Raw genomic sequence first — 20,042 nt, 5'->3', positions numbered from 1 at the left:
TAATGGCACATGCATGTGGCCATCTCCCTCTCGTGTCTCGTATGGCCTCCTTGTGCAGGTGGATGTTGGTGGATTTTATTTCACGATCTGTTTGCATCAGGTCCCCCCGACATCAAAATCCAGTTAAGTACTTTGACGAAACCAAAATCACATATTCCTCTTCAATAGTTCTTCTGGCAAAAAAAAAACAGCTTACATGCTTGGGGTTGTTCTGCTTATTTTTGCCACTTTTTTCTAGAAATTCTCTTCTTACAGATATCTCGCCTTCAGAATTCAATATTCTATCAACGATGGCTAGCTGTGCTGGCCTAGAAAAAAACAGCTAGGCCCAAACGATGATACTAATGCCACCATGTTTCACAGGTGGGGTGTGGTTATTTGGAATGCAGTGGAATGCAATGTTTTCCTCTCGCAAGCCATAACACACATCATATAAATGAAAAAAAAAATGTTTCTCTGTCATCCATTTCCAAAAATCTCTCCAACAACCTTCTAGCCTGACATATTGTACACTGCAGACAGGTAGCAATGTTCTTATTGGAGACAGCTGGCTTTTGTCTGGCAGCCCTGCAATAAATGTTTGGCTCCTGAACATTAACATTAGCCAGTGTAAGAGAGGCTTTTAGTTGCTCCTAGGTTCCTTTGTTACATAGCAGACTATTACATGTCTTGCTTTTAGAGTGGTCTTTCTATGTTGACTGCAGGGAGGATGCCTCATTCTGTCATTAATGGAGACAAATGATTATTTTCCCGACAGCCAAAAAAAATCGTCTTTAATGGTGTCATGATACACTTCCACAAACATATTGGGACATTTACACTTTGATAGATCCCTGTCCTTCGAATAAATAGGGTACTTACTCGCACCTATTTTTAAGTCCATTTATTGGGAGACCTGACTCCTATTACTCTGTCAAATTAAGGTTGGCTTAAATTGCTATTAGAAGGTTTTATTCAGTGGTAGATAATATATATTTGTCTCATTCGTTCATTGGGTTGTCATCGTCGATATTTTAGGACCGCTGTGTGTACCCCTTTTTACTTACTTTATTTGCCGACCTGTAAATCTAAATATTTAAAAATGGCATTTCATTTGAAGATTCTTAAAGATCTGCAGCAAGACTGAAGTTGATAATGTGTCAGGTAGATTGTCTGCAATGTCTACGTCTATACTTAAAGCCATTCCGTTCAGATTAATTAAATAGTGAATGGGTTACAGAAATTGGTCGTGATAGATAAGAGTCTGAAGCCTTGTGTTACTGGAAAGCAGTGTTTCAGTTATCTGTCTGCTCTAAAGATTTAATAAAATAAATAACTTTAAATGGCTTTTGGGGATAAAAGCAAAGAACAATCCCACAGCCCTATATTTGGTAGACAGAAAAAGCCATTATGTCTTAGTAATACAATAAGAAAAAAAAATTGAATGTAAAGTATGAACCGAATTGTCTATTTCTTAAATAATTCAAAAGATGACTGTCTTCGGTGCAAGTAGAATATTCAACACATATGTAATTGATTAGGCTCTGCCTCACTGCTTGGCCTGCAGCATGCCACCTGTCTATATAAAGTCTGATTCATTTACTGTTTTTAATTAGTGACTGCTTACATTATTTTTCTTTGCCAGTTTAGGGGATTATGTGTGCTATGATTCACCCTCTGCATTAGCTTGGCCTAATAACCTACTATAGCACTTTAGTTGTGTATGGCTGCCCTGTATATCAGTAAAGGAATATAGACTAGGCATTGTATATACAACCTACTTTTTCATAAAGTGGAATATGCTGCAAAGCCAAACATATTCCATATCAACCATTCATATTTCCATACGCTTCATTTTATTATGAGGAGAAGGTTTGAAGAAAAAGTGAGTTTTCACCATGTACAGTAATAAGGTAAAAACCATGCTGTAGAGACTGCAGACACAGCATATACTCCGTGTCCAATTTCCAGCTACAGGTTACATGTACTGAGCATACTGTAGTAGATTAAAGCAAGTGCAAAGGGATGAATTGTATTATGCTAATAGATGCCTCATGCAAGACTAGGAAAAGCTTTTTCATCATCTAATTGATGCTCTTTCACACTGCAGTGCAATATTTTCTGTTACCTAATAGAGTTAGTCTTAAATTCAGAATTGTAAAATGATATGATTAATTCTTCAGTTACAGTCTAGACTACACTTTATGCTTTGTGTATTGGAGATGAAACGAGCTCATACAAATAAAGTATGATTAAAGAGATGCAAGCACTCTGGAGGAAACCCTAAACCTAACAAACACCGTAAGGTTACTGCATCTGAGATCATGGTGTGAGACAGATTTGACAAGTCCACCTTGTATTCTCAGATTGACTCAACGCTGTGATGAAATGAACAGAAGCATTGGTGTCTGTGTCTGTATTGCCTACCAGTTTGCATTTTTAAAGAGTCTCCCTGCTGCCAAGACCTCTCCAGTGCAATGTCCTGAATTGTTCATGCCTGGAAAATCACCAACCAAATGTTCTGCTCATTAGGATGATCATCTGCAATCATTTTCTTTGCCCTTTTCAGAATATATATAGCTCTCTAAAACCTTTTTGTCTCGGCCACGGTTGTATCCATGGGTTTGTGTCGCTGATTCAGTTCTTCTCATTATATTCTCATTGTATCCAAGATTAATTCTCTTGTGTCCCAGGTTCCATATGAGTAAAACGCAAAAAAGCCTTAAAGGAGCCAGAGACATTTTCAACTTTTTGTATTGTTTATTTCATAAGTGCAGGAGAAAGTCAGGGGCTTAGTGGTGAAGCACTGTACAAGCAATTCTTAGAATAGCTCTTGGCTGCTAAACCACCCGTGATCTATCTGTGTATGGTCCTCTGAGATTTGTCCCAGAAGCTCGCTCAGAGTGATAGTTTGTCCAGTTTTTTTTGTGTTGTTCGAGGGATGGTTCTAAAATTGCTACTATTGTGAAGCACAGCCAGTCATATTTAGTGGTCTGTCACTCCACATGTAACTTGTTTGTGTTGTCAACATACAGAAAGAAAAAAAAGAAACACAGGAGCTCCTTTTTGTTCACCTTTTCAAAGCTAAGACGAACAAGGGGTCATTTGTCCCGCACAGTGTTGTGGCGCCACACATAATGATTGGTAATCACGCTTTGAGTGGAACTCTGCCATCAGTGTGTTATGTCACTTTAATTGCAAAGAGTTGTCCAAAAAAAGAAGAGACAAGGTCAGAGAAAGTAATCACACATGTGGCAGGTTGGGGATTCTCCCAGGAGAAAATAAGATTCCACTGTTGGCTTTTCATAAACATTGGTTCCATTCTTTATTCCACTGATATATGTTTTTTGAGAATCGTATATCTGAATCTTTCAGCGAATTCAAAGTGATCATATTTTTTAAATCATGGTTTTTTAAATGAGCGTTATTTCACTGGCTGGGCTACGCATTCCTGGTAAACATGATGAGGAAGTGAACTCATTAACCCGAAACCTCCTTAACCTTAACCCTTCGCTATTTTCAATGGCCAATCAACTTGGTCTTCCTGAAGTATAACTTTGATTTTTGAGTGGATGGAATAGTGTTTTTGCTGGTACTCCACATCTAAGTTGAACCAATTTCATTCCCCAAATGATATGGGGATGCTAAATTTATTCAAGTGGTTTGTAAACTTTAACTAATTCATAGCCTGCTGCCCATAGGCATCTGATTTTGGGGCAGAAAAATCACTGTTAAGCATATCTTCATTCTCATTAGCATCCTATGCTTACACATTATTCTCTTATTAGGGTTGACAAAAGGAAACAAACAATTCCCAAGTTCTTTTATCTTAATTATATGCATGGTATCACAGCCAGCAGCAAAAGTGTGTGACAGATAGGAATAAAACAAAGATGGAAGAGATTGAGAAAGAGGGCAAAAAGTGAGTTTCTTTCTGCAATATAAAGAGGTACTCCCCGTGACTAGAGTCCCCCCCCAATATATATTATTCCCGATAATCTGGCACCTCTCCTTCTGTCAGTGTCCCTCAATCATTTTCATTTAAATTAGTCAACTCTCATTAGATTGCACGTACCCCACATCTACAGCTCTCATTGAGACCTGTGGCTATGTGGGCTGAAAAGCAACTCATCAAAGTTCAACAAGGCAAGCACATATACAGTACATATGTAGTTGAAAAATGAGAAACGGTATAATGACGCACTTAGTCATTTAGCGAGCTTTGTCCTTTTCGTTCAGCCCTAAGGATCCTGGTGAGTGACTCATGTTGGTACTTGGCCTTTTCTTAGCCTGCCCTAGATCTTATCACAATCCACCAGGCTAATTCTGCATTCAGGAAAATGCACAGCTGGAGAGAAAGCTCTCTTCAACTTATTGAAATGCAGTGAGAGATGCCTTGTCAGTTGTAAAATTGTCTGAAACCAAGACAAAAGCATAGAGGAACTGCTAGCTCATAAATCATCATGCAGCATTCCCTTTGACGCATGTTAACTCGACATCCTACTATTACCACCAGGGTTTGACTAATATCAGCGCGCAGATACAGAGCTACTGTGCCAATTCTATAAAGTAGTTAAACAATTGAGGTTTGGGGAGCTCTGTATGTATGACGAAGTGGATCACAACACAGCCCCCAGAATGTTGTCTTCAACCTTTCAGTTATGAGAGAAATCATTTTTGCAGTGCATGTCGAGGTTTTAGCCATGTGACAGATCCTACATTTTATGTGCCATGTTTGCTTATCCCCATATGACTTTATCTTGCAAGAGGGATCACAAAATGAGGTCTGAAGGATCATTGCTGCAGTGTTGGCTGTTTTAAGTAGTTCTGTCAATCACTGACGTGTTGACAACATTTCCTCTGCAAGCAATTTTTCAGAGTACACAATAATTTACATGCTGCAGCTGCACGTTTCCTTGTGTCGGCTACAACGCTGTGTTGGCACAAGAACAGCTCTACATTTTGAAATATACGGCAGGCTCTTGTGCTCACAATTTGGTTTAAATGGTCCTCCCTTGAATAACGAGAATGTACATATCTTAATCTCATTTGATAGCTGTGCCTAGACAGAGTAATCTCTTCCAACATTACGTGCAGCATGAAGCTTATCTCTTTAAAGAGGATGCTTTTTCTTGTTTTACCATGAAACTGCTTCTGACTGAAGGAGCTTCAAAGGGCTCCTTTGTTTCATAATGTGCATGCAGCTCATTCATAGGCTTGATCTTCTTATTTCCTCCCACTGGTCTCCTTTTCTCCTCTTTTCCGTCCCTTCTCTCTGTCTCTCTCTTACTCTATTCCTTTCCCCTCACTTCCATACCATGCACCATTTATTGTAAACATTAGTGCTAGCTTTTTGGATAGAAGGCATTTACTCTTAACAACCAGTCTCACTCTCGGGTCTCTCATGTGGATTTCTCATGAATTTGTTTTCATATTTATTTTGCTTAAGATTTATCTAGAATTAGCTATTATATAGCAAAGTGCCTCTCTAACATGTCGGGTTGTTCCACTCTCCCTCTCTTAATCTATCTGGTCTTGCAGTGTACTTTAATACAAATTTATTGGTGTGACTCCATTTATATTCGTCTTTTTCTCTCCTATGATAAAGCTGAAATGGTTCAAGAAAGGAGGATAGAGAGAACTCTTGTTTTAGTGAAAGTAGAAAAAATCTAAAAAAACTAAATTAATCCATTTAAGCTGTAGTTTCTTGGAGTTAAGGGGAGACTTGATTTATCACAATGATTGGTCACATTTCAAAAGGATTAATTAACTTTCTCTGGCTTGTATTTTCTAGACTACGAAAGAACTATAAAACAAGCTGATGATTAGCATGTTTGCACATTTGCAGGGACCCGACTGAGATGAGCAGTGCAGTGCCAATAACCAGCTGATCACGCTGGTAAAACTGCTCTTGATAATTCATCAAAAAAGCAAAAGAAGGGCAACAAATGGGGCTGAATTATCAACAAAGTCAAGAATTAGTTTGATTTCTTTTTTAAACAACTTCAGAAACAAGCAAGTAAAAATGTTATATTGTTACTAATGTTATCGATACCTTAGTTGCACATGTTTTATTTGAATTGTTTTCTAACTTTAATTTCAAAACTTTGAGTCATTAAAGCAAAAGTGAAATAAAAAGGAAATCATTATTTGGAAAAATAAGTGACATTTCCTCCTTTATTTGAAGTTCAGATGTTTGTTTTAAAAATTGACATTTTTTGCAGTCAACACAACAAAAGTAACCAAAGATATTGTCTTGTCTTTGCAGAGTGTCAGTGAGTTTGGTTTAGACATCATCGAGACTCCTGAAGGTGACAAGTGGCCACAGCTCATTGTGCAGCAGAATCTTGATCGCGAGCAGAAGGACACTTTTGTCATGAAGATAAAAGTGGAGGATGGTGGCAACCCTCCCAAATCCAGCACTGCCATTCTCCAAGTTACCATCTCTGACGTCAATGACAATCGCCCCATCTTCAAGGACAGTGAGCTGGAGGTCTCTGTACCAGAGAACGCTCCAATGGGAACATCAGTCGCTCAGCTTCATGCTACGGACGCAGATTTAGGTTCCAATGCACAGATCCACTTCGCCTTCAGTAACCAGGTCTCTTCTTCAACCAAACGTCACTTTGCCATCAACAGCTCTACTGGACTGATTACTGTGAAGCAACCACTGGACAGGGAGGTAACACCTGTTCATAAACTCATTGTCCTGGCAAGTGATGGCAGCTCAACCCCATCCAGAGCCACAGTAATTGTTAATGTCACTGATGTTAATGACAATGTTCCCTCCATAGACACTCGCTACATTATCAACCTGGTAAATGGGACTGTACTACTCTCTGAGAATGCACCCCTCAACACCAAAATAGCCCTTATTACTGTTACTGACAAGGATGCAGATCTGTATGGCAAAGTGGCTTGCTACACTGACCATGATGTTCCTTTCCGGTTGAAGCCTGTCTTTAATGATCAGTTCTTATTGGAGACAGCAGCCCCTCTTGATTATGAGACAACCCGAGAATATGCTATTAAGATAGTGGCCTCAGATAGAGGGACCCCTCCTTTGAACACCTCAGCTATGGTCCTTATTAAAATCAAGGATGAGAATGATAATGCTCCTATATTCCCCCAGCCTGAAATTCAGCTTTCCATACCTGAGAACAATGACCCCTCAACACAGTTAATAAAAATCAGTGCCACTGATGCAGATAGTGGACATAATGCTGAGATTATTTATGCTCTTGGCCCTGATGCACCTGATGGGTTTAACATTGACAGACGGTCAGGAATTCTCTCAGTTGGCAAACGATTGGACAGAGAGAAGCAGGAGAGGTACTCATTCACTGTCATAGCGAGGGACAATGGCTCTACATCCCTGCAGAGCAATGTCACCGTCAGGCTAATTGTCCAGGACCTTAATGACAACAGCCCAGCTTTTACACACCCTGAGTACAACTTCTATGTGCCTGAAAACCTTCCTCTCTATGGAACTGTCGGCCTGATCACAGTGACAGATGCAGATGCGGGAGATAATGCTGTTATAACCCTGTCCATTTTGAACGGAAAAGACAATTTCATCATTGACCCCCAAACTGGTGTGATCAAACCAAATATCACCTTTGACAGGGAGCAACAAAGCTCCTACACGTTTATGGTCAAGGCAGTTGATGGAGGGCAGCCTCCAAGCTCCTCCTATGCCAAGGTCACTATCAATGTAGTTGATGTGAATGACAATCGCCCGGTGTTTGTCAGCCCATCCTCCAATTACTCTTATGACCTCGTGCGAACCACCACCGCCCCTGGTGCTGTGGTCACCAGAGTGTTTGCCATTGACAATGACACAGGTATGAATGCTGAGCTGCAATACAGTATCCTGAGCAGCATCATCATCACATCCAGGGTCTCCCCTCGAGGTCTCTTTGCCATCAACAAAACAACTGGTAACATAACGCTGCAGGAGAAAATAGTCACAGCTGATCAGGGCCTGCATAGGCTGGTAGTCAAGGTCAAGGATTTAGGCCAGCCTGAGTCGTTACATGCTATCGCACTTATTCACTTGTTTGTCAATGACACTGTGTCAAATGCTACCTTTATTCAAGAGCAGCTGCGGAAAAGTATGGAGACACCCTTGGATCGTAACATAGGGGACAGTGAGGTAACACCTCAAGCTAATGGATATGTGATTGTTGTCATAGCTATCATAGCGGGGACCATGACTGTCATCTTGGTGATATTTGTTACTGCTCTGGTGCGCTGCCGGCAGACACCCAGACACAAAGTAGTACAGAAGGGCAAGCAGAGTGGAGAGTGGGTGTCACCCAATCAAGAGAACCGTCAGATCAAGAAGAAGAAGAAGAGAAAGAAGCGATCCCCCAAGAGCCTCCTCTTGAACTTTGTGACCATAGATGAATCAAAGCCTGATGACCCAACTCATGAGCATGTTAATGGTACACTGGATCTTCCTGTGGAGCTAGAGGAGCAAACCATGGGGAAATACAATTGGGCAACGACGCCCACTACCTTCAAACCTGACAGTCCAGATCTTGCCAAGCATTACAAGTCTGCGTCCCCTCAGCCTACATTTCAAATCAAACCAGAAACTCCTGTGGCCCCAAAGAAACACCATGTGATCCAGGAGCTCCCCTTGGACAACACATTTGTGGTTGGCTGTGACTCACTCTCCAAGTGTTCATCGACTAGCTCCGACCCATACAGTGTCTCAGAATGCAGCTGTCAGGGGGGATTCAAGACTACGGGGCAAATCACCACCCGACAGGTAATTCATGACTTTTTTTTTAAACCCACCCACACTAGTCCCCACTTACACTCCTCTTGCTATTCCCTGGTAGGTGATGTGAAAGGGGGAGTGTGGGAGCATGAAGCTAGGGGATTTTTCTTGCACAAGCCATGACCATGTCAGCATGAATGTCATTTGCACTTAAAAATGCAAGTATTTAAGAAACAACATAAACAAATAATGGCGCAAATCTTTCACTATACTTTTGTCATTTCTCATATTCACCTTACTTTATAAGCAGCCATTATTCCATCACCAGATTACGTTTCAAGGTCAATTCCATTTTCCGAATCTTTAGAAATTATATGAATGCAATCCTCCCGGCTACTTATTTTTAACATGACTGTGAATATTTGGTGGCAGTGGCTTGATTCAGAGGAGTCTGGAATAGGTGACAATGATAGAACTCTCTACTGTTGTATTTGAGGTCGAGGGCGAATGAAGCTGTGTATATCTAACTGACATGTTTAACAAGGCATGTAAAGCATGTCAAAGGCTACTCATCTCATCGGGTATTCGTTAAGCCAGAAAGTGTGTAGGTAATAGCATAAAAAAAGAAAACTCTGCTGTTGATGTGCTAAAGCAACTTGATAAATAACCCACTCTTTTGTGGCCTCTGTCCTTAAAATATTAAATGTCTTAAATGTGCCAGTGAGGTTTGTGGAAGTATAGCTAATTTGAATGCCAAGGTACAGCAAAGGGCCTATGAGTCCCGAAGAGATATGTGCCAAATACGAAGTGGCGCAATAAATAAAAGCTGGCGAGGGAAATAAATGTAAATCAGATGTAAGGAGAGGTGGCCTTGCTCAGTGCTGACAGCCCAAGCACAGTGCTGTGGGGAAGACTGAGTACTGCTTGGGGCTGGGGGGTGGTCACAAGGATCAAGGTGATGCAGAGTCTTGAGACCAATAAACTCAACACTAAGGGAGCTGTAGTGAAAAAAGCCTGCTAGGTCAACTTAGCATTAAACCCATAAATATTTTACTTTAAGTACCCTAATTATTGTTAGGAATGGTTTATATTAATATACATTCTTTGCATTCTTTAAATTAGATAATCTAAAGGATGGATAATCTCATATGTATGCCACTTTGATGTGTTTTCGTTGGTGCTGGCGAGACATTTTAGAGTGGTATCACTGTGTCTATAATATATGAGAAAGTATGAACATTTTGATATTTGACCTGCCATCACCAGAACAATTGAATTAGACTAGGCTGAGTGGTCTGTGCACAGGGTAGCAATTTATTCACATTGATATGTGTGTTGCCATAGTTTCCTCCGAGTCTCAAAACATCCAGACAATTTTGTTGGCTTTTCCTACCGTTTTCTTGTCTTGTGTTGTTGTCTTGTTTCTTTTAAGATTCTTGGAGATTTGGTTGTTGCTTGGTCACACTGGCGTTTGTTTTTGTTCCAGTTTTGATCATGATAATCACAGATGCCATTCATCCATTTTTGGGTCAGTTTCATGATATTGCATCAATTTTTGATTTTTTGTTTTTGTTTTTCTTCTTTCATGAGGTGCCTGCATTTGTCTGTGTCTACAGCCTCATGTTGCTCGTCGTCTCTAGATCTCTGGTTCAGTTCTGTCTCCTAGCTCCCAGTGTGCTTCTGTGTGACATCTAGTCAGCTTTAAAATTCCTCTTACTGTAGTTGCTGCAAATGACTGTTGATCCTGTAGAATATTGCACTTAGGCTAATTTATGAAGACACCCACATAGAACTGATAGTCATTTCCTTCATCCACCTTTTATTTGAAACCCTCGTTAAAGGCTATGCCCTGCCATGGTACATTATACATAAGCCTACTATATGCTCCTAGTGCTGAAGATTTAATTCCTAATGTGTTTATACGACACACTGACGAGTTGTCAGAATGATTTTCCCCTCTTACGCACAGTTACTGCCAAGAAATATTCAGAAATATTCAGTTTGTGTTCAACAATTCTGAATTATTATCCAATGCGAATGTTATGCATCACAGATTCAAATTGATTTTCACTTGTGTTGCTGATCAGAGTGGAGTATTTTAGTGCATACAATTTAAAATCTATGAATATTTGATGAGTAACCGTTCTTCCAAATCTTGAGACTATGTTTATATCTCATTATTTCTAAGGTATTTATTCACTCATCTGATCTAAGACAGGTTTCTAGTGTAGAGCTTTCTCACACCTCGCTGTCACGTATACCGAGAAACTGCGTAATATATTTGAAAAAAACATTATACACATATATATCTGTTCTGAAATCTGTTCTCAATGGTTCTACTCACCAACTACCATCATCGGTGACGTTACACTGAAAGCATATGTAATTTTTGTGTCCCCTTGAGCAACTGACAAGTGATTCCTCCCACTTTAGACATTAGATTTCCCACCAGTTTAAATTGTGCTTATTTAAAGCCTGTGTCACAGAAAAAAATAGCATGAAGCTACGCCCGATGAGAATCAGTGGTAGCAAAGGTTAATTAAATGCACTAAAGGGTTAATCACTCGTAATACAGTATGATTAAAATCACTGTAATTGGTTTGCGAATGAGTCTGATAAGACAGAGGAAAAAAGCAGCCGTCCTTTAAGATTATCAGGATTTCCACAAACTATCCTTGGGCAAGTCATTTTTTTTCAAGATCCAAAGTGATTTGGCGTAGATGACCATCAGACCTGTTTGTTACAGTTTCATCCGAGTTTGATTTTATCTTTGTTAGTCCTTAAAGAAACTCGATTTCTAAAGAAGAACACTTGAAAACAGCACTTCTTCAAAAGGTGCGCTTCTTGCTTTTATCAGATGAGGTAAAAAGAATATGTGAGCACTCTAGAATTTGTCGAGATCATTTCAAGTGCGGTTCTTAAAACAGAAGCTGCATTTGTTCTTTAAGTGGCAGCTACTGTGGCTCTCATCTGTGAAACGTAATGCCAGAACTCCAAAAGGAGAGATCATATGCAGGATGTTGAGTTTTCCCTTTTTCTTCATCAAAGTGACAGACAGTGCTTCAGTGACTTTGTAGTGATCTGCCACACACCTGAAGCCGGCGAAAATAAAGCGCAGACAAAAGAGCCCGCACTTGGAATTACAACGGGGAGGGAAAACAGGAGGAGGTAATTATGGTTGAAGGTCACCAAAATGTTTTCTGGGACTTTACAGATGTAGCTGATACAGAGTAAAGCTTGTAAAAATACTTCAGAGACTACCGATTTGTGCCACCATATGGCTTCATTATACAGCGAGAGCTGTATTTGAAAAGGCCAGCCTCCTCTTCCCTCCCTTCTCTTCACAGCTTTTTTTATGCATCTCATCATTTTCTTTTAACCCATACCCCCTTGATATTAGAGGTCAATCTGCCTCCAGTGATGAGGAGCTCTTGTTAAAGCCTTGGCTTTAGAGCGGGCACATCAAATAACTACCACCCTTCTTGAGTGATTTCAGACATCACAGTGAACATACAGAGAAAAGAAAAAAAAGAGGTTAATGAATTCATTTGTTGGAGGGTTGCTGTTTTACGAATCTAACCTCCTGTGGGATGATGCAGGGGAGTATTTTGTTAGTGCTGTGGATTACCAAATACATTGGACTGATAAATTAAATAACAGATAAATAGTACCCCTTAGAATAAACACCCCATAGACTAAAAGCGCTACTGTTTTGGCTCTGCAAATTTTTATTTTAAATAAATAGCATCCGTGTCATGATTTATTGTTTATAGAATTTAAAAGCTGTGAAGAGTGTAAACTAGATTTCGCCACATCATCGTGTATGTCTGCGGGTAAATGTATGAGTCTTCACACTTGCCAAGGTCTGATGGCAAAGAATTTGAAAGGATCAGATGCCATTATTTTTACAAGATGCTTTTAAAATCAGACTCGATGTCAGTATCAAAACCTTGCAACTTGTTTTGATTGCATCTTTTTATCATTATATTTTGTTGTTGTTCGTCGGGTTTTTTGTTTTTCTATCTCTGTCGAACCATTGCATCAGCAGTCACTTTGTCTCCCAACTGTAAGCATTGTCCGGTCAGATTCTCCCTCTTTCAAACACTCACCGATGTCTCGCTGACTTTCAGAGGAACAGAAAAAATGTCATATTCTGTACATATCAGAGGACCCACTGGCAAGGGTCCGTATGAAAGAGTGGGCCTAAATTGATCCAAATGTATGTTTTAGGGGAAATAAGGAGTGCTGCACTAGTGTGGTGGGAGACAAAAAAGACAAATTGGGAGTGATAATTGGATAAGATTGCATGCTCTGATAAGTACAGGAAAATGCACAAAACTTGTGAAACCTGTAGCATTCTTCAAGGAAACCTGACAAGGTAACGACTTGATTGCCAGCCGTACCTTGAAGAATGCTTTTTGTTCTCTCTTCTATACTCTTTTCAGAGACTTTTTTAATTCAGTGTTCAATGTAGCCTCACACTGATAGGGCTACAGCTCAGGCTGCTCAGAGCTCAATGACATTGTAACTACAATCTCCCTATATCTGTCTGTCTCTCTATATTTCAGGAAATGGCACTGAAACCCCCACACTATGGCACACTCTGTGGCACAGGTACAGCTCGCTCCCACAGGATTAAAATCAATCTCTAGCTCCCACTTCCTAAAGAGAGAAAAAGAGAGAAAAGAGGCAGAGAGGGCAGAGGGAGGAAAAGAAGGAAGGCGAAAGCTGAAGAGGTGAAACAAGTACTTTACTGTCTCCACAGCCTCAAACTCCACCTCTTTATTCAATTCAGTAAATATGATGAATTTGGAAAGGGAAGGGTAAGGGTGAGGTCTCAGACAAGGAGGCATGCTTGGTGTCGCTGCCTGAAACTTGACAAAGCTCCTCCTGTGATGCTGTTGGAAGCCTGAAATGCTTTATTGAGTCCTATGCTACATTTGAACTGTGTCAATGAGGATGATATGCCCTGAACCTTCCCCAAATTTATCCCACTCCAGCCACCAATCTGTAAAATAGGTGTCAGTAGATCTGTAAAGTATGTTTATATGTATGTATGTATATCTATCACAGAGTTGATGGTGTTTATATTTATTGATTGCATTTATTTGCCTTGTTTTCAAAACTGCCTAGTGGCCATTTTATTTTCTTACTTTCTATTTTTTCTATAATTTGACTGGGCTTGCCAATGGAACTGATGATTTTTATTGTATTTATGCTGCAAGGTCTACAACCTGTAGGCTTACATTAGTTTTTAGCCAACTCACAATGTATCATGTGTGTCATCCTTTGCCTTTATTCTGTTCCACATTTGATGCCACCGAAAGCATTGCGAGTGACCAGTGTAGCTAATGTAACAGAAAAATACGCCAAGCCTCACGATCCAACCACATCTGCAATGCTCTTTTACAACTGGGCTAAAGATCATTGTTTTGTTATTACACTGGAAGAAATGGAAGGGCAAGTTTAATACTTTCAGCTAAGCCACAATCACAAGGGACTAACTGCTGGGGTCATAATCAAAAGCTGTTTATGTAGGGCAGATTTGAAGAGCACTAAGCTTAACCTTTCATGTGTCACTTTCTGTGCCTAAATGAGAAGTGATTTAACCCATGAGGTTCACATTAAAATGCCTCCAGATGGTAAAAAAAACAAACAAAAAAAAACAATAATCCTCAGGCAGTGGTTAATATGAGTTGGTGGACTTTATCAAAAATTGCATGACTTTGTGCACTTATTTAAACAGACTAACAAAAATGTCCAGATGAGAACACTGAACACCAAAATGAAAAGGTAATCCAGGACTCAGCAATAAGTTCCCATTTGACAGAAAATCCACGATACTTCTTTGGCCTTTTGTTCAGAGCATTATGTTTTTTTTCCCTCTTGCTTTGTTTCACCCATAAAACCATCATGGTATACTCGTTCTTTACAGTAAACACCAATAAATGGCGTGATGGGTCAGCAGCATTGTTGTTCAATAGTTCTCTTAAATGGAAAGCTTAAGACTTTTTTGATAGGTAAGACTTAGCAGTAATCTTCAGTACACACATATGTCCATAGAATTAGAGTTATTAAAATAGACATAGCCTGTGTATTCACTGAGAAATGTACAGATGGACAGGACCAGAGGCTGCTTCTTCTCTTATAAGAGACCATGTATGGTAAAATAAAAATTACTGCACGGACCAGAAGCCTTTTTGATTGTGTTACAGTCTTCATATGTTACAACTGTACAGACTATGTCTATTTTGAATCTTTTAATTTTATGCGTGTGGCCTCTCAGTGAGGCAGGTTGTTATTATTTAAGAAGGTATGTTCATGTAATTATGGTATCAAATGTATTCACTACTGCGTAGGAGCCACAGTATGAAATATACATAGCATCCTAGCACTGTGTAACAATTAGATTTGCCTGATCTTTGGGGAAAAGAGAAAAAAAATATATACATGGGGAGACCTTTTGTCCTTGTAAGGGAGACAGAAAACCTCACTTTTATTCAATGTGAAGTACAATATGCACCTTACATGACCTTTGTAATTGACTTTGATTTGCCAGTGTGGAGAAAACTGTAAATGTTTTGTTTATCTCTGTGTGCGCTTCTGAAATTTATTAAAGTCTTTTGCATTGTATTGCATATTTTGATGACTCTTCTTATTCACTGTTTTCAGTATCCAGTATTAGTTTATATCACTCAGTTCACTTGTCTGCATATAATATAGCTTCCAGAAGTGCTTTAACAGTGAGACTCTGATAAGGCTAGCAATACAGTAGGTGTAGACAATTAATAGAAAAACACTCTGTCTTCGTTTTGCAACAATATAGCACTTAAATCGTAGAAAGAAATTAAGTTATACAAGTTGAGATATACATCACTAATTAGGAACAGATTGCAGATAAAAAGCTATGTAAATTTGGTGAGAATACATCCTTTGAAGTATACAGACAAAAACAGCAGAAAATCTTTTATTGGATCATTGTTTTAAAAATTGTTTTTGTCTCCCTTCCATGAAAGCTGATAATGACCATGTGATGATACCTCTGTGCAATAGTGCACAAACGCAGGGTTTTACACATCTGAGAGATTGATGTGAGAAGGTGCAATAACCACCACTCAAATGTTGTGTTATGCATTGTTTATGCAGACTCGATCCAAAAATACAAACTTGAAAGGCACAAAACAAAGCCTGACAAGAGAAAATGTTTAATTGCTTATCAAAGTTGTTTCATATTTTTAAACTGAGAGAGAGCTAATCAGTTCCCTCGGGATGAGCGTCCTTGGTGATTTGAAAAAAAAAATGGCGCACACTCTAGAAGAGCAATCTGGTTGAGAAAGTGTATAAATGTCAGCTTTCTATCAATAGGTAAGCATTACTGTAATCTGCTAAATGCATCACCTTCACTTTAAAACAGAGCTTGGATGGATCATAAGGTATGGTTGCCACTTTGAGCTGGCTAAATTAGTTCGATTTATTTTAAATACATTATTATTTAATGAATTATTTTCAAATGAGCCACAAATATGGATAAAAAAAGAAATATTCCAGAAAGGAAGAGCATTGAGCGTTAACATGTGTGCATGAAGGTGGAGTTGGGGATAAATAGATTCCTCTTTTGCTTTGGAATGCAAAGTTAAAGAGGAAAAAGAAGTGAGGGATGAAAAAGATTTAGAGGAAGCACTGAGCAGTAGTTGCTGGTTTGATTTTTGTCATTCTTTTTTTTTTTTTCCTGAGGGGAAATTTGTGCATTCCTAATCATTTTTAACACTTATAAGGAGACTTTTGAAAAGTTGATCTGAAAGGGAAGTGCTTCCAGAGTTTCTTTGTTGACATATCTATCATGATTTATGAGGAAACAGAATTGAATTTCACCTAACAGGCCAGAATGTTAGTTATATTTGGAGAATTTGATTACATATTATGCAATGCATATACAGACCCACACACAGGCATTTGCACAGACACACACACATGCATTTATTCTGTTGTGATGGTGAGACCATCCATGTGGTCCTCATTAATTGTATTTTTTATACAAATTTCCTTCATACTGTGGCTATAGGCATCTGAGTTTCTGTATGTAAACTGTTTGAAACACCACAGTAATCAAGCTGGCATGTTTATTCTCAGTTAGAAATAATAAACCTCAGGATTAATCAGAAAGCACACGAGAAGTTTGTTATTTCTAGGCAAAGCATGCAGGACCAGCTCAGTGACTTTCCACAACCTTGAAAATGCAATCGGTTCAATCAGTGCCTCACTGTTATCAGTCTGTTGCCTGTAACATAACACTTTAACATATCCGTTATTTATGTGCCTAACGTTGCAAAGTAGCTACTAAGATGGCCAGGAAAACAACCATTTGTTCATGTTGCATTGATTTTACGAGTCACCAACATTCCCCGCTGAGATCACTGTCATCTGCTGCAGACAGTATAGAGTGACGACTCAAGATTACAGATTGTTTTAGCTAAATGATCGCTGCAGTTGCTGTCTCAGCTGATCCCTTAAAAGCTGTGCGCATTGAGAAGTGTCAGCACTACTGTCCATGTTTTATGACATTTCTTGAACCTGTCTGAAAGCAGTGGACATGAAAGTGTGTATTTGTTTTCCTAACTCATCATGCCTTGTAAATACGATTAAAGACATTTTGGCAGCCCCTCACTTTCATAGATTTACATGCTTCTATATGTTTTATAGTGGCGGCACAAGACACCTCAAACGGGGAGGTTTTATTTAGCGGTTTCTTTGCTTCCCTTTCAAAAAAATAAAAACACCCCTCTTTTCAATCTGTTAATGTAAATACTGTAAATGCATTTAATGTGACAGGTGTCTATAAGAAGGTGTAAATCAAATCACATAGCAGCAAGGATGCTTAGGTTATGATGTGAAGTTGTCCCGAAGCAATACTGACTGTTTAAGCAGAAGCTACTTAGGCATGTGATGTGCAGCAGTGCAGGAAACAAGAAGATGTTGTTTTACTGTTGCACTCCACTCACGGCGACACTCCACACAATTGCTGCCAAATCTTTGCCAAACTGAATAATTCAATCATCCTCCCATAGCTACGTTGGGCTAGCTACCTTTGTGTGTGCAACAATCAAATCAGTGTGGAAGCCCGCCGAGTGGTTCTTTCTGAGACACTGAGTATAGCTGTACAGCCCGCAGATTGTTTTCATTGAAAACAATTCTGTTGATTAAACGAGGTGTGACTGTGGAGCAGGGATCTGAAGAACATCGATTGCTTGTACAATTGTTTGTTCCTTGTTAAAAGTGTGATCTAAAACTGTGGTTGCTGATAGTGTGCAAAGAGCATATGGTTTTGTTGGTGTGCCTCCAAGCTATAGCTCTGGCTTCCCCAAACAATCCCAGGTAGAGATTCCCTTCATTATATTTTGGGTCGGATTAAAAATGCCCCCAAGATTAACGACCATGCAATGATTGTCAGAGTTGTACTGGCTGGCGGATTTGCATGGCTTTTGTCCGAGCTTGATTGTTATATTATATGTATGTTACTACAGTTAGTAAAAGCAGGGATAACTGAGCTTCAAAAGCATTCTGTAGGAGATACACATCCCCCACCCTCGTCTCCTTTCCTCCCTCATTCCACCCCTCTTTTAGTCAATTTCATAGTTTCAGCCTTAGTTTTACCCATGTACTTTTAACTATAAACCCCCAAAACACAATAATATAATAGCATAATCAAACTGACCACTGTTTCTTTCTGTCTCTGTGTTTTCAAGTGTTATTATTTCAGCTACTAGGTCACTTGTGCACCTGCATTTTGTGGAGATGCACACAAAGGGGTTGTTTCTATTGAAATTCTTCCCTCATTTTACATTCTCTTAAGCACATAGTCAGAAGCCTGTGGAGCAATCTATCATTATGTGGAGCAAATACATGCACTTTACAAAGTCATATCCCACTGTGGGCCATTGTTCAGCAATACAGGATGCAGTCAAAGTTATGTAAAGCAGAGACTCTTTTCTAAATGATATCTCCACTGTATGACTGAATGTGAAAATCAGTCTTCAACATTTAAAACTGAATGCACTTCAATAACTCCAGGAAAGGATGTGTGAGCGCAAGAGAAATATGCCCAATATTGAGTACAATGCCATGACAAGAAGCAGCCGTTTGTTTGTAAGATGAAGGAAGTCAGACTTAAAGACAGGGCAACAACTTAAAGACTTTGCCCAAGGAGGGCCATGTCTGTGTCCTCCCTAATCCTGGTAATCCTTGCACAGAATTCTTGATTTGCCTTTGTAAAAGAGATTGGGAGATGATAAGATGCTCGTCCGCCTCCTTAAAATAGCTGATAATCTGGTTTGAACAGAGGACTCAGGGGGTATTTAGCCTGCCTTAACATTTGCCCAAGCAGATGGCGCTGACGGGGGAAGGCAAAACCTCATCCTCCAACCTCCTCCCTCACTGCATGGTCCTCTTTGGGGGAAAAAAGAACAGTGGGATGATAATCAATGTTGTTTATTTTGCTGCTTGACTCTTTAAGTACTTTCAGCCAGATTATAGGCTTTTGCAGGGGATAATCGGGAGACCGCAGACAATTGCCTTTTTTCCATCCTGACAGTATTCCCCCACGAATGCGTAAAGACAAAGATTTAAAGAAGATGTCAATTCCTAATTCCTTATTAGTCCCATTGCAAACCTTGTTAAAATTAACTGGACACTGCTCTAATCGCTGCATTTGAAACACTTGATTTTCTGGTGCAGTGGAAATACCATATCCAGCTGGAAGAAGACATCCCACAAGTGATATCTCCATTGATGCTTGAGCTTGAAGATGTCTGTTCCTGTGTGATCAAACACACACAGACACTATGAACCCAAAGATCTACTGCATGGTAGTTGTAACACTTTAGTAAACAAGACGTGTGCCGACATCTTTTGACAACAGAACAGTTAAAAGAAACAGTTGCTATTTTTTAAACTGCAAATGGCGTTTTCCTCCAGCTGTCAAGATGCTCTTATCTGCTAAAGTTGAATGCACGCAATTTTGTTCTAATGACAACGTGCAATTTCAGAAACTCTTTGAAAATTGTGGCAATTCTTTACATCTGATAACATGTAGGCAAGTTGGATGCATGACTGCATGTAAGCCATTAAGTCATTTATATTGGTTTCCTAAGCCCGCCTCTCTAATCTAATGCCTCTGGCAATCTTCTCAGCTTGGACTGGACACCTGCAGCAAAAGCATTTGAACAAATTAGATCAGCCCATTGACTAATTAGAGCCGCGCATGGTACAAGTGGTCTAACTGGAAAGATTTGCACGTACGGAGGAATTGTTTAACCAAAACATTCAATTCATCCAATCG

The 20,042-nt window shown here is 39.5% G+C and overlaps 1 protein-coding gene across 2 annotated transcripts in view; it reads left to right on the top strand.

Moving 5' to 3' along the window:
• The window catches only part of pcdh11 (protocadherin 11), a 126,000-nt gene that overhangs the window by 7,265 nt on the left and 98,693 nt on the right, over positions 1–20,042 (top strand). The window contains exons 3-4 of one of the 2 annotated variants that reach the window (XM_075481531.1): positions 6,248–8,755; positions 13,276–15,309. In XM_075481531.1, the coding sequence (XP_075337646.1) occupies positions 6,248–8,755; positions 13,276–13,359 (2,592 nt within the window). In that variant the 3' untranslated portion in view covers positions 13,360–15,309. Of the gene's footprint in view, positions 1–6,247; positions 8,756–13,275; positions 15,310–20,042 lie in introns of those variants that run through there. The other variant, XM_075481530.1, reaches the window with a different exon arrangement.

Source organism: Odontesthes bonariensis, chromosome 13 (assembly GCF_027942865.1).
Source record: "Odontesthes bonariensis isolate fOdoBon6 chromosome 13, fOdoBon6.hap1, whole genome shotgun sequence".
NCBI classification, from domain to species: domain Eukaryota; kingdom Metazoa; phylum Chordata; class Actinopteri; order Atheriniformes; family Atherinopsidae; genus Odontesthes; species Odontesthes bonariensis.
Note: the sequence above shows the minus strand (reverse complement) of the source record. Positions and strands in the feature narration are given on the sequence as shown.